General features: G+C 34.7%; 1 protein-coding gene across 7 annotated transcripts; it reads right to left on the reverse strand.

The window, feature by feature from the left end:
• Positions 1-3,353: 3,353 nt before the first annotated feature.
• Positions 3,354-19,737, reverse strand: LOC114403830 (exocyst complex component SEC5A-like). 7 transcript variants are annotated; one of them, XM_028367015.1, is made up of 22 exons: positions 19,188-19,736; positions 16,900-17,066; positions 16,654-16,745; positions 15,709-15,903; positions 15,363-15,490; positions 15,116-15,274; positions 14,717-14,827; positions 13,697-13,771; positions 13,414-13,551; positions 13,131-13,319; positions 12,666-12,809; positions 10,361-10,487; positions 10,077-10,287; positions 8,200-8,315; positions 7,823-8,054; positions 7,273-7,366; positions 6,436-6,513; positions 6,236-6,292; positions 5,313-5,462; positions 4,719-4,934; positions 4,236-4,457; positions 3,354-3,448 (listed from the first exon to the last, which is right to left on the reverse strand). In XM_028367015.1, exons 1-21 carry the CDS (start codon positions 19,557-19,559, stop codon positions 4,239-4,241), a joined length of 3,270 nt encoding a protein of 1,089 aa, XP_028222816.1. In that variant the 5' UTR covers positions 19,560-19,736; the 3' UTR covers positions 3,354-3,448; positions 4,236-4,238. The 7 variants fall into 7 exon arrangements, 6 of the variants coding, with proteins under 6 accessions (XP_028222816.1, XP_028222817.1, XP_028222814.1 ...); XM_028367016.1 differs by lacking the exon at positions 3,354-3,448 and adding an exon at positions 3,922-4,117; XM_028367013.1 differs by lacking the exon at positions 3,354-3,448 and having other exon boundaries at positions 3,922-4,457.
• Between the last annotated feature and the right edge of the window lie 1,999 nt (positions 19,738-21,736).

Below are 21,736 nucleotides of genomic sequence, written 5' to 3' on the forward strand. Positions count from 1 at the left end.
TAAAAAATGAATTGCTACCAGTTATGATTCCAAATCCAAAATCACATTTTATTTAGGAATTTATTTTAAAGGATTTCTTTTCCCCCAAAGTGTACACCTTTTTCTTCCTGCTTTTTCACCACAACACCACAGTTTTGCTAATGTAACCTACTGTCGCATGACACGTCACATCCATTTCGCTGCTTCTCGTTGCTGCATTGGGCTGTGACGGAGCACGTTCAATGAGTCAGAATGAGGATCCAATCATAGATAGAGTCAGAAAAAGACTTTCATTGAAACAGAATCGGCACGTGTCAAATGGCACGTGCTGTCCACTCGGTTCTTTTTCGTTTTTTTTTTAAACTCTATTTTGTGATACTCATAGTCATATAGGTTAATGCACAACACAAAATCTGTTCCCTCCACTTGGTTTTGTTGTCTGTGTGATACGTTGTGAGCTTCTCATTGGACCACATAACCCACTGAAAAAACTCAATTCTTATGGCCATCCAATCATTTGAGTTTTTCCAAAATAGTTAGGTACATTATCACCAGCCATTGACAATTTTCTTTAATTGAACAGTTATAATTTCCTCTTTTTTTTGGAAGATAAAATGTAGTTTTTTTTTTTATCGTAGTAAGTGTGTTTTTTAATAATAAAAAGTAATTTTGTATGAAGCAGTCATACTTTTATAATGAAATGGATTATTATAATGAGCGAGATACGTTGAACTTAGTTTACAATATTAAAATCTTACACCAATATCTTCTTTTTAATCAGTAAAAATGATATCTTATATTTATATATGAAAGTAAATGTTAACCAATATGATTAAGGTATTGGTTAAGAAATTAAAAGGAATTTTTTTTATTGGAATATACCAAAAATTATGTTATTTATAATTTTTTTTTACGATATCTCATGATATTTATAATAAATATTTTTTTAAAATTTTTTAACTAATGTTTGAAGGACATACAGTAGTTAACAAAATTCATATGTAAAAGGAGTACAAAAGACACCAAACGTATTTACAAGAGATACTCAACCAACCTATCACAGAACAGGAACTTCCTACTACCAAGGTTACAAAAGTGTTTGAAAAATTATATTAATCAATAAGATATTTTTTTCATTGTTTTGTGCTCCGTAAGTAGGTATAGTGTGAAGTTTTACGTGATGCTTTTCTTGTTGACTTCAAATAAAGTGTTGAGAAGAAGGAAAAAAAAAAGGCATGTACTGCCTTTGTAGTTTTTTTATTTTTTATGAATGCCTATGTAGTTCTTCTACTTTTTTTTTCTTAACATAACTTATGCAGTTCTCTTATTCTTCACAGAAAAATATGTATATTTTATTGTGTCGGCATCATCTTTTTACCAACTATTACTATTAACGTGTCCTCAACACAACTAAAATGTTACCGCATAATTCCTCAATACACATTGAATATACTGTGTCACGTTTTCTCCTTTTAAACAGCTCTATAAATTTGTCAGTACTCCTACTTGGCGTCCATCCACGCGATAGCTTTCTAAAAGAGTCCCATTAAATTTCAAGTTTTATAAGGATTCCACGACACACTCTCATATATGATTGCATTTAAAACAAACAAACAAATAAATAAGTAGAGAAAGAAACACCAATATATGTCACTGATATCAGGGATTTGAAGATATAGTTCCATAATTGTCATCATTTACACTGATAAAGAGTGCCAATAATTCACACTCACAGTACATCTTGATATAAATATATTTTGTGAGATAGAGGAAGCTCTGTACCAGAAACAAAAATAAATAAATAGAGGAAACTACTATAAAACCCAAGAGTCATGGGTATCAAGAAACTCATTCTTAATTTTGAACAGCAAGTTTTTCGTGTAAACTATTTTTAACCATTGACTTGCTGCTGGGTTTGATTCTTATTAGTTGAACTTTTGTATTTTTTGGGATTCTAAGTGTATATATTAAATTTATATATTGATCAGGTAACTATATATAATTATTTATGGTATTATATACCGGTTTATGCAAGTCATCTATTGATTCACCTATTCAAGTATAACAGCACCATAACATGATAGTCTTGGATGAAAAAGATTTTAAGTTGAGTCTTTATGCAAAATTTTAATTGCTTTAATTAAGCTATAATTTTATAATTATCTGATAATTATATGTACTTGCACTAAATTAATGTAGCTTTAATGGAAATTTAGATTCTGGTTAATTTGGTCATGTCATAAGAAAGAAAGACCACAAAATAATTAAAATAGAACTTGCCATTATTTGTTGAAGATTCATTTATTTTATTTTATTTTTCTTTCATAGCATAATGTTTTTTACAGCTCTTTCAGAACATAATATTGACACGTTAAAGTTTGGAAGGAGTGAAGGAGCTAAATAGAATCCAAATATTGAAAGATAGCTTATTTATGATTTTTAAAAAAGAAAACATGCTTTTTAATTTAAAACAAATTACAATAACTATCTAACATAAAAACAAGATTTCAAAAGAATATTTTACTATTTCTTCTTACAAAGAATATCATCTGTTAAAAAAATATCGTAAAATCAATTTTTTATTTTTTAAAAGTTTAAACAAACGAATCATAGACCATGTGTTCTACATTATTTTGATATAATGAAAATCCGCTACATCATTGCCGTTTATACGCTTTTGTGTATTTAAATTAAGGAGTGACCCTCCCTCTCCCTTTTGTGTTGACCTAATTAAGGTGTGTGTATGAGCTTTTAATAACTATCACACCTCTTGTCAATCGTCTTTGGCGACAATCCCAGATTCTTCTTTTCACCTTTTCGGTCTTGAACTTTTTCTCTATCTTTTTATATATACTAGGTTTGTATATATGTGTGTTTGTGTGAATGAATGGTAAGAACTTTTTAAAGTGGAGTTTATAATTGTTGAAAGCTTTGTCGACAATAAGAGGGCATTGTTTGTGCAGAGAAGACATAGTAAGTGCTTGATGGGATGAACTGTTTTTGCCGGGAAAGTACGTTAGGTAGCCTTGCGTTTGGGACCTTTGATTCACGTTTAGTTCAATGAACATGACGTTTATCCGTGTCAAAAGGAAAAACACCCAAATCGCACCGTGCTTGTTGCATGATTATGTTAGGAAACTTTAACCACTCATGACTCCTATATCTCAACTTCCTTCTTATCACCAAATTGCTACAAAATTCTAAAAACGTGTTTAATTAATACTTTTACACCAAATTATACCCCGCTCTAATTTTCTTATTATATTTGATCATATACGAACGTGGCTGAAAACTCGTTGCTTAGAATTTCATCAGGCGTACCAAAGCGTGTAGATCACGTTCTCTTCCCTTCATTATCCCATCATGTTTTTTTCTGTTTCCATTTTCTCCCTCCACCTCTCGAATCTACCATGCGTTTGTAACCAAAGCCAAAAACGCTTTAATGGGTGATTTAGGAAAAGAAATGAGTCTGAAAAAAAAAGGAAAGAAAATGAGAAGTTCCACTAAACCAACATATTTTCTTAAAAGCTGCAAAATTATCAAAGTAAGCATTAGTTAAAATTTATAAAAATTATAAAATCGCGAGAATGCAAATACAGAAATATGAATATCAAAACAATCATCCAATATATGATAATAATAATAATAATAATAATAATAATAATAATAATAATAATAATAATAATAATAATAATAATCTCGTCAAGCATCAAATTAGAATCCAAGAGTTATTATATTATAATTTACGGAAGAAAAGAAATTATCAAGTGATAGAGTAGTTTATGCTACTAGAACGGAAAATTATATGTGGATTGAAGAATCTGAACCAGACATGTATAAATCAAGATTTCACAAGAACATAACTATAGATTTGATCGATCGAATAAAAGGGCACCATTTTTTTTTTTTTTTTGGTTTGTTTAATGCAAGGCTTTGCAAAGATGATGGATAAGCTACATTCATTTCTCAATTCATGTCCTTGATTCACTGTAATGTATACACATCCAAAGGCTCCAACAATTCAGCTAACAAAATAACTCATTTAAAACTTAAATGACAAAACTCACTGCACTTGCGATTGGCATACATGAATGCCTACATATGTTCCAAAACTCATTATGTGGTAATTGTCATCCACCTTTACAAACAGATAACAGTGCAAAGAATACAAATTTTCATCAACTACAAAACCAAAAATATACTACAATAAATACAATAGGCAAGCAAACTAAAAGAATAAGGGAGCTAATTCATACCCATCAATGTCTATGGCGAGAGAAACTTGAGGCTCCGGTATTGTAGGTACCTCTGTGTTTTCTGCTAGGAGAATCCATTGAGTTCCTGAAGGGAGAGTAGGCAGATTTGGCTGGTTCTGGCAAAGAGTCCAAAGGAATAGATTCTGCAAAGCATGCTGTGTTAATGCGTGTCCTCTCAAGCTCTGATTGAAGGAACTCGGAGCTGTACTGCTGTGCAAGAGACTGAAATACCCAAAATATAGCTTTAGATAGTAAATTTAGCAACAGAATTCAACACACTGACTAGTATCAGAACCGACTTCACAACATAGAAAACCAGCATCAAAATAAACCCCATTCTCATATAGCAAAACAAGTCTATAGTATCGTCACATCCAGCACAAACTAACGAACCGAAATAATCACTAATTAATTCAGCATCCCTCAGCATTTAGACATACCACATGCAAAATGAATAACAAACTACATTAACTAGTTGCTTACAATGAGCTCATCAGGTGATACAGTTGTTCCTTGTTGCTTATCATCTGCAAGTGCGTCTTCGCTACCACGAGTTGGCCGACGACTGTGTCCTGGATTGTCAACAGCATCTGTCACACTTTCCGTGGCTTTTTCCAACAGTAATCCTTGCAAAGACTTCAAGGAATCTCTTGCATCAGAAGTAAAATATGGATTTAATATGGTCTCAAAGTACTCAAGCTGCAAACATACAAGTCGATCAATCAACAATCTGCTAAAAATTAAGTTCTTGGTCATCATGTCTAAAATATATGCTGCAGGTAAAGGACATGAAACATACATGATAGAAGCATATTGTGTCTTATCATATTATAAAAAGATAATGGCATAAAAAATAAATATTTGTCAGTTCCTTAATATTCACCAGATGCCAGGGTACAAAAGGTGCTTTCTATACTATATATCTTTTTTTCTTTTCCAAATACACCCAAATCTGGGAGGAGCTGGGGAAGGTTGCCCCATTGCTAAATCAAGGCATGCCACAAGCTTCAGCAAGGGCTTAATATGGCCATATCTACTATCATCCAGAGCTTAATATGCTGCAGTACTAAAACTTACCTCAAGCATGAGCTGACAGAATCCATTTGTATCAATTGCACTAAGATCTGTAGCTTCATTTTCATGAAAAATGCTGATGAATGTGTCAATCAAGCCTTCCACAAGAATGCCAAGCGTTTTATCCAACAGAGGTTTAGCACCAGCAAAAACCTATGACAAAAAAACATTGCCTCTCAGCAGACCACCTTCAAATAAATATAATGAAACAATTATTTATATAGTGCTGATATTGTTTAAACTGTAAACATAAAAGTGAAGTTTAAGAAGTTTCTAAAACGGGGACTGCTTTGACTAAAATGCTCTATGGCCTCTAAACTGAGCTTACGCCAAAATTTTAGCAAAGTATAATATAATACCATTAGAGCAAGGTCAACAAAAAGTATATGAGTCAAATGACCATAGAATTAACTTTCTGAGCACAAATATTCCTTCTTCAAGATCCATTCGATATAGAAACGACCCTTCCTTATCAAGTCCTTCAAGACTTTTAGTCCTTATGTACATTGTCCAGCAATAACTGAAAATGGGTTTTGTAATTCGAGTGAAACACAACTTAACTGGTTTTGTCCACTGTAATAAGCATAATATGACAAGTGTTATCTGATTCTACACATTTGGTATCTTTGGTGGAAAGGAAATTTCTGATCTCAAGATTTAATTGAAAATGTCAGTATTTTCATGGCTTTGGTGGTGTTCAGCACATAGTGTATTATTTAAAGTAGTCTGTTTAGCAAAAAACATGAAAAGACAGATTTTTCTAGATTTTATTGTGTTCCTAAGGAATATATCTTATCCTATAATGCTTTATTTTTTCTTTCTTGTTCTATCCTTTTCTTTCCTTCAAATAAAATTCATCTTTCAATTAAAAAAAAAAAAAGAAGCAAATGTAGGATTCATAATCCCAAATGACATGCAATATTTACCTCTGCATGCACAGCTACCAATGTGTGCAGCAACTCTACTGCTGCATCACGGACACCCTGGAAGAGACCAACATAAGAGGGAACATCACATCAAAACATCTTGTTCCAAAAGTAAAAAGCAAAACTCATTTTGAAGGAAAACAAACAAATAATGAGAACTGTCATATTTACAATAAACATTATTGTCACTAGCTCCTCACTTTAACTGCAGGTGCTGCTCCCCACTGAATGCCAGAATGCAGCAGATAATTCATGGCAGCAGATCTGATCAAGTTTGCCTGATGAGAACACAATAAATTGTCATGGTATTGAATAATGAAAGCAGGTATACACAGTGCAAATTTTTCCAACAAGAGAATGCCCAGTGTTACTACTTACTACCCTGTCTTTCCTGCTTTAGAATACCTGGTCTTTTTCAATCTGGACAACTATTAATCTAAATTCAAATGTTTTATAATACTTTTAACATTCAATATTCCAGCACATCTAACACAGCTCAACATATACATTAAGATTTTTTTGTTGGAAACTAATCATTGAGCATCTGTTATTAGCTGACCTGATATTTAGAACTTTGTATAACTTAAGCAGGAGCATATAGTAATTTCTTCAATTATTTTCTTTCATTATTCATAGTCAATCGCTGAAACTTAGGCTGCACAAAGTACAGGTAAGTAGACTTGGAGGAAAGACGAGCATCTGATTACTAGCCATCAATACACAAAACCTTATAATTTATATTGTGTATAATAATATGACTATAATTTGATATTTGAGAAACAAAGGGCAATCTATTATTCTAACTGATAATTTCTCCAAAAACCAATCATGAAAACTGTAAATTATTTCAGGTGATTTAGATAATCAAGAAAAAAACTATTTTAGAAAAATCAACAAGTATAAAGGTATCCACAATTCACAAACCAAAAAGTAATTAGATGCTCTTATAAGTTACAACTCTGATTACAGCCTCTATATTCATCTGCTTCCCACCCAGTTATTTTCTTGAAGGAGGGGAACAATATTTTTCTCATTACCTTTGCAAAAGTATATTGTTCAAGGACCTTCCCTTCAAGCGCTGAGAAACTATTCACAAGATCTTCTACATCACTGTTTCCTTCTTCCTTCCCCCTGAATTAAAGGCAAACCAAGAACCAGAATGCTCTAGTAAATACAAAATCTGTAGGATAAAATATTTTCAGAGAAAATTATACGTAGCTAGTCAGTCACATAGACCTACAGAATGATTACAATAGAATAATTTGATTAGTTGAAATTTATTGCTAACCAAATTGACTCCCAATCTTAAAAAAAATTGAAATATGTACATATAACCATATTGGATGAATGATGACAAGCAAATTATTGTGAAGACATCAAAAGACAGGAATAACTGATAAAAAAAAACTAAGAAAATTCTGATGTGAAGACACCAAATGATAATTTTTTTAGCAGGGTTAGGTAACAAGTTGCAACCTCACGAAGTCAGCAAATCTCACTAGGCTTTAATAGCATGCATTCCTGATGAATTCCACAATATTTTACCAGAACTTTTTATATACTCAGGGAACAACAACGAAAAAGTACCTGGAATGCTGCCAGATGTGTCTGTATTTGTCATACAACTCATAAGAAAGTTCATCTTTGCAATATCCGATATTGCTTAGAACAGTCAATAACTGTTGATGGGGATCAATAACACCTCCATGAAGACCAGAAGGTGCATTTTCCAATTCATGTGTATATCCATTTGGTAACTGGGAGCCCTCTTCATCTGTTCTATGTTGGCCAAGTTCGAACCCAATACGCTCTAAACTACCTGACAATTAAACAAAAGCTGATTTATAACTGCAACTTTATGTGCTCTGACACCATTATGTCCTTTTGCTATCTTTTATTTTCTTTAATTTCTTTTTTCTGGAAAAGCATGCTATTGGGTATAAGATTAACTAAACCCAACATACCAGCAAAATCCAGGAAGCAATTTAAAAATGCAAGTCTGACAGATTCTTGAATTTCTTGAAGTTGCATAAACATATCCTCTGACTTTGTTGCTTCATTCCTTAAGGACCAAAGCATCCTGAAAAGATCATTGAAATATTAACCCCAATTTTCAGAAAGAACCAAGTCAATTAAAGCAGGGGACAGGGATTCTAATCCAAATTAAGAAATTGAAATTTTTCCTTGTTGGTCCATGACTTACAGAAACACTAAACTTCACTACAAAGATATTGGACTAAAAAAAATAAAAATAAGATGATAAAGTATGAATAAAATTTCAAGTATGCCCCCAAATAAGACTCAAGAAAATGAGTTCTTAAAAATTAAACACGAGTTTTGATGCAAACAACATTTAGTTCTAATAGTTCTTGGCTTATTCAACTACTATCAACAACTTAGGTATACAACTATTTCCTTTGTGGATCATTTTGCGAATATTTTCCAATATTTTTCAATCCCAAATAGTGGCTACAGTGGATAGCAAATAGATGTGGATTGTCCAGCCATCCGACCGAGTATAACAAGTGCCTACACCTTTTAGGCACTGCACTTGAGGGGTCAAGTTCCTCCAAGCGTTACTACTCATCCTTCATTTTCTTTTAATCTAATGGTTTTAATGAGTAACTCTTCTTTAACCATTAGATTAAAAGAAAATAAAGGGTGGGAATGGGCAGAGAACATAGAACAAAATGAAATGGTGGAGAAAAGGAAACATTTGAAAAAAAAAAGCCAAAACAAAACCGAAGTGGCAGCACAGAGCAGGGGTTGACTGGAAAAAGGGTGGCAGCAGCAGAAAACATCTGAAGTGGTTGGAGACAAAGTGATGAGCATTTGCAGCTTTGACATGTAAATGAAAGAAGGGTTTCGAACCCTTTCATTATATGAGGGGGAGATAAATCACAAAATCACCCCCACCCCCAAAAAACACGCGCCTTACATTGTCATCAGTTGCATCTGGCAATTTTACGTACTTTCTGGTTCAATAGTGGCTGCAATTGCCATGAAGAAAAAATGTGATGCAATATGGAAATAGTGGCCAGAGGCTGCAATGCAATGCTCCGCCACAATGTGCTTAATTGATAACAATGGTGCTGCCGCCTATAGGAAAGCTAAGACTTGAACTAAGTAAACAACTGAATATTATTCCTCTGATAATTTCTGTACAGGAAGATTACAAATGTATAAGCTGACTAATTAAATCTAACCTAATAAATACAAGCAAAAAATATGATGCTCTGTTGTCCTAATTATAGATATAAAGGAAACTATTTACAGGAAATAATTTTGAAATAAATCTGTACAAAAATGAAATAAGGAAATGAATATCACATGCTACAACACTAAGATTAGGAACCAATCTATCTGGGAGAAAATTCAGAAGCAAATATTGACTAATAAGATTACCAAACAAAAATCACCAAAAATAATTTCATCATGTGAGAAGACCAATAAAAGCTCCAGTAAGAATAGCAGATCAATTTAAAAATTATTCTGATTAAAATTATTAGAGAGAAATCTAAAACAAAATATTATGAAAAAAACATAAAAAAAGACCAAGCTCTAAATGGTTTCACTAAAAATTTGTGTTTTCGAAACTTTCTAGAGTTCAGTTCAGTGGCACTGATTCATGTAGCTAAATCCACCAATTGAGATAAGCCAGGGTGTTGCCTTACAGCATACTCAGGAGATAATAGTATACCATGAATTGGCGTCACATATGTAAAAGAAGGAAAAATGAAAAATTACCCACTTCTTTACCAAATAGCTAGCTTTTCATTTCATTCTAATCACCCACTTTTCTTTAAGGCATCCGATCCTATATGAAACTATTTAGACTTACGAATTGATTTGATCCATTGCCGAGGCTACAACTGAACGGAATGTTAAAGGCAAACATGAGATTCCGTATGGGGATTTGTTCCTTTCAAGAATTGAAACAATAACCCATGTCACATCCTTTGAAACCTCTTCAACTGATGCTCGCATCCAAGAGCAAAGCCTCAGTACGTAAATCCTTATAATCTCTGATTGCAATGTTCGGATAGCAGCAACTGGAACAAAGAGAAAGACATGCACTCAGAGAAACTTAATATATGACAACTTTTAGATTTGAAGAACTGATACCAGCAATCGGAGGAGCAGCTTCCTTCAATTCCAAAGCTGTGCATGCTTTAGATATATCTTCTATGGCCTCACTCATGTAGGACCTGAGGACATTTGATTCCTCTAGATCATGAAAAATATTAGTAACCTGCACCAATGGGAGGTTGGCTATCAGGGCACAAGCAAAACCAACGGGAAAAAGAGAAAACCATGAACTACACTTGTCAAATCAACCATGTAGCAATATACATTTCTCTAAATTACTATATTAAGTTTTGACATGTAGGTAGCCCCATTTTATGTTTATATATATAAAAAATAGGCTTCCAGATTTGAAAAATAGGACTCAGAGAGAAGGAGGGGGGTGGGGGATACAAGCCAGATCTTGAAAAATAAAATGTTAAACGTATATATGATTCCAGGATAATCAAGACTGATAGTACTAGCAGAAAAATTTGTTATAGCCTAATAGCACAAGAATGACAGAGTGGGTCAAAGAAAGTGTTATCCATTATCCAGACCAGATGACAAAGGCACTTCTGACATACCTCTGTAAGAGCCTCAACATTCTATTTTATGTAGGGGGAAAATGCACTCTTTGTTCAAATCTATAGCTGGATAGAAGAATAGATAAATCTGATATGCACCAGAATTTGAATATGAACAAAATAGTATTTATATTGAAATATAGCTCAAAACAGAAAAAGTCCTCTATTACAATGTTGTTAATGGTGGATGGCGGTTCATGGCAGAAAGCCAAAAATCCGCCATAAGAATATGGCGGATGACGTAGCGGCAAATGGCAGAAGTCATGGCGGAAAAAAAAAAAAAATATATATATATATATATACACATTTATATATACATATAAATATTAACAAAACAATAGATAAAAAATAAATATAAATAAAAAATTTAAAAAACAATGGATTGCATTCAAATAAACTAAAAAAGTTTCATGAGTTCACACAATAACCAACACCAAATAAACTCATTCAAGAGTTCAAAATAACAAAAGGATAAAGGAACCAAAATATTTATTATTTGATAACTAAAAAAAAAGCAGAACCAAAAATTAAAAAAGTGACAAACAGAAAAAAAAAACAGAACCAAAAAGTAAAAACGAGTGTCAAACAGAAAAAAAAACAGAACAAAAAAAAAAACAGAATGCTCGAGTGCCTGTAGCCATCGCAGTCAGTAGCCGTTGCCGCCGCTGCTGCCGTTGCCGTCCATTGCTCGCGTCTGTGGTGCGTGGTGCCGTCGTCGACTTTGGGTGAGACCTCCACCATCCGTTGCTCGCGTGCGTGGTGCGTGGTGCCGTCATTGCTGGTGCGTGCTGCGTTCTGCCTGCTGCTCGCGCTGGTGCGATCTGCTCATGCTCGTGCTCATGTTCGCGTGGTGCGTGCAGCTTATCCCATATTCCCATTTTGATTCGAAAATCGGGTATAGGGTTGGGTCGGTCAGTCCAAGACAATCCAATCTGTAATTTTGGGAAAATTTTCGGAAAAAAAAAGCTTCTTCCACCATTCCGCCACCACCATTAAGCCTATGGCGGCCGCCATGGCGCTGCCATTTGAAACCCGCAACGCCACCGCTATTTGGTGGCGTGTTTTCAAAAAACCGCCACGCCATGGCGCCGTCATAACCGCCATTTGACAACACTGCTCTATTACAATGTAGAATTGAGGAGAATTTTAAGAAACGTAAACCTATGAATGGAGCAGAGCTCCCTTGCAGAATGGTAAATAGGAAAAACAAACCCAGACCCCCTCCCTTTCCTGACGAAGAAATTATTCTCAGCCTGGCTACAATAACCTTCCTTCAAGAATGACCCTGCCCCTTTTTGGTTTCTCCCCCTCCAAATACTCACTCTCTCTTCTCCCGTCCAGCATGATTCTCTTGTCTCCCTCTACACTCTCCTTGCAAGCTATCCATTCCATTATGCCCACCTATCTTCCTTTTCCACTTCAGCTAGTGCAACTTGTAACACTGATTCTTTCTGCTCTCATACACAAGCAGACCTTGTTTCTGAGGCCCATTTGTCCTTTCTTTTTCTATTCCCCCACCCCCTCTTTTCCCTATCAAGTTCTAACAAGGAAAATTTCAAAAACATTTCTAACCCAAATCTCCAAATTCACATGATGTCAAATCAGAAACAAAATAAATAAATAAAAAAGTAAAAAAAGAAAATGTGATTAAAAATAATATATAACACCACAGAGAAAAAAATTAGAAAATTAATTTTCCATGCATACTATAAAGAGATTACAAAGTCAGAAAATATATATTTTCATGGGAGAAAGGGTCATGTGAACACAATAATTACCTTGACTCCGTACAGTGATATTGTGCTGCATATCATTGCAGCAACTTCATCAAGAGAATGACTTGAGTATTTCCCATCTCCAGCTTTTTCTTCAATTTTATTTGCAGAACTGTTGGAATTTGAATCAGTGGGAACTTGGGAAGACTGGAAAAACAAAAAACGGAACCACAAATATATAGCACATGTAATTATGTATGATAAGTTTAAGAAAATAAACAACACTAATATAAAATATATAGAATGGTAAAATACAAAAAACAAGATCATAGCTGCATTTCCAGAAGTATCTTATGGAATCTAGATTACCGAGGAAGAGAAATTAAAAACTTGAAAGAAGAAACAGAAAAAAGAAAAGATTTAAGATATTCTGTAACTCGGAATGAAAATAAAATTTTATAAATAATTCAAGCACATATATATACACCAAATAATAATACCTAAGTAAAAGCAAAAAAATAGTAATACCTTAGCAAATTTTCCACTGAAAACAGAGAGTGCAACCTTCCAGAAAGCTGGTATGTAATGGATGATTACAGCAGTTAATCTGCGGATATACCTTCCTCTTAAACCATCAACCTCCTCACCAGGTAGATTCGATGGATGAGAGTGGACCGCAGGATAGGTATTACCAATAGGAGAGTTGTTGATATCTGACTGACAATAGTTATAAAAATAATATTAAAAAAAACTAACATCAAAATATTAACCTAGCTTAATGATATTACATGACAATAAACTTTACACCTACAGATTCATCCATATCTTCTTGAATCTGCCTCCATCTGACATCAGAAAGAGCCCTTTCACGCAACTCATTATGCAAATTTTCCATTCTAGCCGCATGATCTAAAGTACACTTCTCAAGCAGACCACGAATTCTCCGATTCTGTGAAGGAAACAAACCCAATGGACTCAACAATTTGGCCATTCCAATGGAAGTGAAAATGGACAGTTCTAAAAAACAATCAAAGCTTGAAGGCTGAAAAATTAAAAGTGTGAAAAAACTTGGGGGGCAGTAGGAATTTTTGTACCTGTATATTCAAATAATGCCATACTGGATCTGACTCCGGCTCCAAATCCAACAGTAATCTCACAGTATTCTCAAGCTACATGAAGAACAAGCAAGTGTTATAATCACCCTAGCAACCAGAGAAACAAGATTGCTGCAATCCATCTCTAACTTAATCACCATACAATTAACATATTAAATATCACCAGTCCATGATGCTGTCAGTATAGGTAGGTTTTACTAGTGTCCATGCAAACAAAAAAATTATAAGGATTACGATGCTCGTAACTGTTTTCTCTTCTATGTGATTTAGAACACTACAATGTCATGTAAAATATTGACAAGAACCCATATAACAGGTGCTCAAGTGTGTGAACCAACAAATATTTTTAATTGGATACCTAATTCTGTGACTTCAAAGTTCAAACAGGAGAGGTGTCCAAGCTTCATAGATTGAAAGCCATAAGCAGGAACAACAAAGAGCAACTTAAAGAATAAGTAGCCTCAGTAGTCTATCACATAAGCAATATATTCTAAATTAATTTAATTATGTTGCACACATTGACGTGGTGTTTTTGAAAAGTCAATCCAATAAACTATACCAGTTTTAGTCCAAATGAAATGCAATTTCTTAAAAATGGTTGCACAAATGTTTGAACCTAGTATCTCCTGCAAACTACCCAAAGACCTTGTCAGCCCACTACCAGTGGCACGTCCAAGATGATGTGCTTCAATAAACATTAAAATATCATGTTAAAATAGAATAAAGGAGATAAAATGGCAAGGTGTCAGCCTTCAAGCATATATCAATCTGCATTCTGCAAGCAAACATCAACTCTCCTTATTTGTGCCTTTCTTTTTAACTCATGCAATATTATGTATCGGTTACTGCTAAGCAAGATGAAGGAGCAATCATAACATCATGGGTCAGCACAAACAAAGATACTGCATACTGAAATGCAACCTTGTTTACAGCCCAATGCTTCTTTGCAATTAATTTCATTCCAACATAGCAGGTAAATAGAAGAAATTAAAAAATTACATTTGTCAGATCTATTTGTGGATCTTCCATAGACTTGAAAAGCATAGTCTTGAAGTCATTCATCACTTTCTCAACCTCTTCAAGAACACGTTTTAGGATACCTACCTGAATCTGAATTGAGATGACAAGAATAGTCAAGTTCAGGAAGTAAAAGATCATGATAAAGCCGATGGTTAGAATAACCAGATAAAATTCACAAACATGATATACCCCTATGTCAGTAAATGCTTGAATGGATGCAATTCTTATTCTTATATTGGTACAAGGGGCGGATGAACTTGAGACCAAAATTCATGAGCATGTATACTAGAATTTCAAGAAACCTCGAAATTAAACTTGTTTACCAATCAAACAAGGGGCACCTACAGAAAAATCTAAATCAATATAAAAGTTTTATACATGGGAGGGCAGAGCAATCGATTTGGCCTTCTTGTACTCCCTAACAGCTAAATCATATTCACCCTTGCTAATGCTGCCACGGATAGTACTTGGTAGGTTGAAAAGTGTTCGAAACCTTTGTAGCATACCTTGGACAGTCCTAATTTTTTCTGCTTGAGCCTACACAATTCATAGAAGTCATGAATAAAATTATTTTGAAATCTGGAATAGCAGCCGCAACAAAATCTAGAATAAATACTTCAGCCACCTGTCTCTCAAATAAAGGCTTCAGGGCACGATTAGCCTGCAAACTAACTTCCTGAATAATATTAAACAAATGGGAAGTCCCAGACCCTTCAGGGTCATCCTCAATCTGTCTTAACTTTGATTCAATATCTGGAAATTAAAAAAGAAGTTTTTCACATCAAAATAAAAAAAATTCTAGGGTATTGACAACATTAAACTTTATTTTTTTACCAACATGCTTGGACAACCAGTGAGAAAGAAAGAGTAAGAGCTTGAGCGTGACAGGAATACTAGACACCCAAGAATAAAAGATTACTTTTGTATGGTTAAACTGGGCTTTGAATGCCATGCAAAAATAAAGTTCATACCATCAATTGTTGTTTTGCAAGAGACAAAGCAATCAAAGTTGTCCTTAACCAACTGCTTTCTCTGCTCAGTACGACTTTTGAAATCAGTTTTCAAAGCAAGTGCACCAGCCTCCAGATCGGCAGCACTGGTATTACTGTGTATCCGTGATAAGAACATCTTTGCATCGAAGTTCTCCGAAAAATACAGGAATTTTTCTGTATAAGGGAATAAAAAATGCTATCAGCCCCATGAACACTTAAAGAAGAAGCATGTGAACACAAGCCAAAAGGAGAGTTAAGAAGAAGAAAGCTGTTACAAATTTCCAAACAATACTAGCAAATGGTTATTTGCTACATTTGTAAAGTAGAGCTCAACTGATAACATGCCCATTTATAGCCACATTCTTATAACCAATATTTGGTATGGTAAGTACTTGTGTGTAATTACAAATTTGCTATTATTTTCATGGAGATTAGCATCCACATTTTTTTGTTTTTGATAAAGAAGAAAAGGCATCCACATCATGACAAACTGACACAAGGGAGATAGACAACAGAAAGTTTAGAGATGATAGCATAAAATTCTGCTTCAAAACTTGCTTCTGAACTTTAAATGGAAAGGGAGAATTCAAGAGTCAGATAGTAGGAATGGTAAAATGAATGTGTAAACAATGTGTTTTTGAGCAACTTCACAGAAAGAGGGAATGGTCATTCCCTTAAAAAATGGATGCAATCCTCATTCCATTCCTTCAGACATGCCAAATGATTACACATTATTAAACCAGAAACAGGAGAGAGAGAGAGAGAGAGCAACACAATCACACATACAACATCTTGCAACATTATTAACTTGATAGTAAGAGCACTTCCTGGGTATTTCTTTTCTCATAATCAAATCTTGTCACAAAAAAAGAGAACTATAAAGATTGACTTTAATAAAGTAACATCTAACAAATAAATAATTACCACGTAGGTTGCCATCCTGAATATCCTTGTCAGTCTTAGGAGAACTATGTGAAGACTCAGTGATCAACCTTAGCGTTTTGTTGTCTATGATCCTACCAAATGCCAATACCAGTAAATGTCAAGGATTAATCCCTCAGAGAACTGAAGAAACATGGAAATAACACCAGCAATAGAGCCAAAGACTAACATAACAAAGAGGGAAACAGTGCAAAAGCCATGTCAGATAAGCATCAAAATGAACTTTACCCCAACCCCAGTGGATCAACACATTCCATGCCACGAGGGAATGACTGCAGGTAGGTAAGCCCCTTTCTACCCACTGCAGAACCTTTTTTTTCAAATTTTGGAGTCACAAATTTTTGAGGTGCAGGTGCTGATCTTGTTTCCCTCATTTCACGAACCCTACGAGCAAGCTGTCAAAGAAGCCCAACTACATTATATTAAACAGAATTTCATAAGTACTTTCATATATTAAACAGAATTTCATTTAATTTCATAGAACATGAACAAAGCATCAAAATTCCAAACTTCCCAGCTAATGATAAATAACATATTCCAAAAATTCCATAGTATATTTACAAAAAAAAAAAACACTATTAACAACACAAAAAGAAATGAACAAAAAACAGAGATTACAAGCTAAATATAGCCCATAAAACATAAGATACCTACAAATCTAATTTCTTTCAACCTGAAAGCACCAGTGTTGTCAAGTGGCGGTTATGGCAGCGCCATGGCGGTATGACGTGGCGGATTTTTGAAAAAATGCCACCAAATAGCGGTGGCGTTGCGGGTTTCAAATGGCGGCCGCCATAGACTTAACGGTGGTGGCGGAATGGCGGTTATGGCGGAAGAAACTTTTTTTTTTTGAAAATTTTCCCAAAATGAAATTGGGTCGTCTTGGGCTGACCCGACCCAACCCTAAACCCGGTTTTCGAATCAAAATGGGATGAGCAGCACGCAGCACACGAGCTCCCAAACTCCAGCGCGAGCACCACGCGAACTCCAGCACGAGCACGAGCACGAGCAGCACACACCAGCGTGAGCAGCACCCAGCACCCAGCAAGCACTAGCGACGACGGCACCACGCACCAGCGTGAGGTCTCACCCGAAGTCAACGATGGCACCACGCACCACGCACGCGAGCAACGGACGGCGACAGTGACGGTGACGGCAGCGGCAACGACTACAGACTGCGGCGGCATCAGGTTCTGTTTTTTTTGGTTCAGTTTTTTTTTCTGTTTGACACTCTTTATTAATTTTTGGTTCTGTTTTTTTTTTTTTTTTTTCTGTTCAGTCCTCTTCTACTAATTAAAATGAAGAGGATTATGTTGGGATTGGAGAAGATGATTAGAGCCTCAACCTTTACTTTGCAGTTTGCATTAAGCTTTTATCCTTTTTGTTATTTTGAACTCGTGAATGAGTTTATTTGGTGTTGGTTATTGTGTGAACTCATGAAACTTTTTAGTTTATTTGAATGCAATCCATTGTTTTTCTAATTTTTTATTTATATATATTTTTTATCTATTTTTTTGTTAATATTTATATGTATATAAATGTATATATATATATATTTTTTTTGTCCGCCATGACTTCCGCCATTTGCCGCTACGCCATCTGCCATATTTTTATAACGGATTTTTGGCTTTCCGCCATTAACAACATTGAAAAGCGCACACAGCCCTCCGAGTACTCATTAAATTTAAGGCAAGTATTTCAGCCTAGTTACAATGTGGACATCAATAATAGGATCTATGATGTTATTAGTATGTTATTTAGACCGCTTGTAGATTTTCCACAACAGATTATCAGCAGTAGCGAAATAAAAGTCAATTACATTTTATTTGAATGCCAGAAAGAGAGCAAACCAAAATGCAACGAAAAACGATAGTCATTAAAGAACCCCTCAAAAGAAGGGAATTGACAAAGACATTAGTTCCACCATTTCAAGTATACCATATACATCAGGGTCTTGTATTAGAACACACATGTCGCAAAAGCACTAGGAAAGTAGTAAAGCAATCAAAAGTGAAACTACAATACTTCACGAACTGTTCTTCAACTTTGTTTTCGAAACTATCATGTTGTGGTTACTGAACCAGTCTAAGAGTAAGGATGATACATTAGTGTTTATATTGCCAATAAGTAGGGTTCTCTGTTTCAGCTGCTGCATCTATTAGTTTTCTGTAACTTTTCTTGCTATAAATGTATGATAAGCTCTTTTTATCTGCATATCATATCATATCATTCAATCAATTTCAGAGTTTCCTATGGTCTATGGATCCTCTTCTTTATTTTTAACTCTAAGACATGTTTCCATATCATCCTTCTCTACTACCATCTCAGATTCCCAAGATTCCCCTCTGCATTTGTGAAGATCAATTAATAAATCCAGAACATAGCATTAAATCCTATCGAAATCATAGGGTTTAGGTCGGAAAGAAATAAGAATACTAATTATTCAATAGCATAAAAATTGAATTGATTCGGTGCGTCTAAAATGCAAAGCGCTGACATATGCGATTATCGCGTACCTCAGCCTCGTCAACGTGCTTCCAGCGACTAGGCTCCTCGCCATCCCAGGTGCGATCGTCTTCGCGCACCGGTCTTCCGGCTGCGGCAGCCGTGGCGCCTTTGTTCCTGGAGGCAGCAACCGGATATTGGACGTTGTCCTCGTCGCCGCTGGAGATGCTGAGCATCTCGATTTCGGAATCATCGTCGTCGGCGGCGACTCTGCCTTTGCCCAGCGACTGTTTCGGCGGAGGAGCGGGTTTCTTGGGCTGCTGAACGTAGTTGGCGACAGGCTTCCGGGAATTGGAGGAGGATTTGCCGTAGTTGACATCTCGCTGCGCTTGATCCTTCAGCGCCATCTGGAGAAGCTCGTCTTCGTCGCTGTCGCTCGACATCGTCACAGTTCCGTGTGAAGGGAAAAAGAGAGTAGATTTTAGATCTGAGGAGGGAGACACTCTGTTTTCCTCGTGGAAGGAGAAGCCGAAACGGTAAGAAAAAAATGGAGTTCAGAGTAGAATCTTCCAATCTCAATGTAATCTTGCCGGAATTCCTAAGACCATCTTTATCGACCATGTGTCATATCTATCCAAATTTATTATACTTCTTTTTTGGGACATGCTAGGTGCACCCAGCAACATTGCTGGTGCACCCAACAATTAGGTGAATGGGCAAAATTGTCCTTGCGTTAAAAAAAATAATTTCTTCTTCCGGAAGAAGGTTCTTCTGGAAGAACAATTTGTGTTCTACCGGAAGAATCTTTTTCCGGAAGCTTTCCGGAAGAAGTTTCTTCCGGTAGAACAATTTATTCTTTCGGAAGAAGGTTCTTCCGGATGAACAATTTGTTATACCGGAAGAACCTTCTTCCGGAGAAGCTACTGGAAGAAGGTTCTTCCGGATAAACAATTTGTTCTACCGAAAGAACCTTCTTCCGGTAGCTTCTCCGGAAGAAGGTTCTTCCGATAGAACAAATTGTTCATCCGGAAGAACCTTCTTCCGGAGGAGTTACCGGAAGAACTTCTTCCGGTAACTTCTCTAGAAAAAGGTTCTTCTGATAGAATAAATTGTTCTACCGGAAGAACCTTCTTCCGAAAGAATGAATTATTTTTCTAATACAAGGACAATTTTGCCCATTCACCTAATTGCTGGGTGCACCAGCAATGTTGCTGGATGCACCTAACATGTCCCTTCTTTTTTTTAGGTGTCATCAAATCATATTGTGCGTCAGAAAAAAAATAAAATCATATTGCCTCTTTTTATTTTCTATAATATTTTAAATATTTACTTTTTTAACCCTTTAATTTATTAGAAAAAAATAGATCATCACTGATCGAAAATCGACTTAAATATAAATAAAATTTAATTAAGAATTATTTTAATTAAGTATCGAATTTAAATAATTTAACTTTAACACATTAATAAATTGATTAAATATCTTTTTATCTAATCTTATAGCTTAAAAAATATTAAATGAACTTCATAATAATTGTTTGATTGTTATTATATCATAAAAGAGATATCAAAGAATGATTCTCATATGGGTAACTTAGTGTTAGTCAAAAGTGGGACTTAAAAGTAATTTTTTAGAATTTTATTTTTACCTATAATAAAATTACATGTCAGACATTTTTGTCAAAATATATATCTTTTTTTCTTTATAAAAAAGTTAATATAGAAATTTTTTTATGAGCTTAAAGTTTAAATTTTAATTATCTTATTTTTAGATTCATCCTTATTTAAATTCTCAGTTAATATTAATTATCAATAAAATTAATAAATATTTTATACTTGTAATAAGAAAATTTTAATTACTCATTTAATTCCTATTACAAACTTTACCTTTTTTGTTTATATGCTTAAAAACCATTCCTTTTAATCCTAAAGAAGAACTTTCATTTACAAGAACTTTTATCTTCGTTTTGTTTCAATTAGAAAAACCTTTAATAGTGTCTGGCGTGGCATTCACGTGCATTGCACTCTACATTTTACTCCATATACTTGTTCTATTTTCACGTTTTTGTTATACGTGCACAATCTTTACGTTTAGTCCATAAATACAGAAACTACTAGTTTTAGTCCCTATACAAGAATTTTTATGTTTTAGTCTCTATCAACATATTTTCCCTTTCTTCTTCCTCCTTCTTCTCTGGTCAACACCTCTCTCCTCCTTTTATCGTATGGGTTCTGTTTCTTTTAAATTTTCTTGCATTAACTAATTCTAGTTGACCCCAAATCGGAGAGAGTTGAAGTTGCAAAGTTTAGAAGCGCTTCTTGGATAAGATGACTAGATGATATAGCTTGCGAGTAGCGAATTGTATTGGCTCCTTGCAATAACAAGGACTTGTTGCATGGTTTTAATATTGATGCATAAAATGGATATACAGTATTAATTATTAAAGGACCAAATGCTTGGAGAGATACGCTGCATTGTTGCATCATTTTAATCTTTGCATCAAACACTTGGGCATGTGTTCCATGTAACTTCATTAGCTCTAGGTTATTTTAACATTGTCACAGAATTGAAATTGGCGGTATAAAATTGTCAAAATACGACTGTTGTTAAATTGTCATAAAT

Source organism: Glycine soja, chromosome 20 (genome assembly GCF_004193775.1).
Source record: "Glycine soja cultivar W05 chromosome 20, ASM419377v2, whole genome shotgun sequence".
NCBI lineage: Eukaryota > Viridiplantae > Streptophyta > Magnoliopsida > Fabales > Fabaceae > Glycine > Glycine soja.

What these genes read in the sequence shown, in the direction of transcription:
- LOC114403830 (XM_028367015.1), bottom strand. Translation starts at nt 19,559, where the DNA reads ATGTCGAGCGACAGCGACGAAGACGAGCTTCTCCAGATGGCGCTGAAG. An exon ending in GTTGATCCACTGGGGTTGGG is followed by an intron (nt 16,746 to 16,899) that starts GTAAAGTTCATT and finishes GGCATTTGGTAG; the next exon opens with GATCATAGACAACAAAACGC. An exon ending in AAGAAGATATGGATGAATCT is followed by an intron (nt 13,320 to 13,413) that starts GTAGGTGTAAAG and finishes AACTATTGTCAG; the next exon opens with TCAGATATCAACAACTCTCC.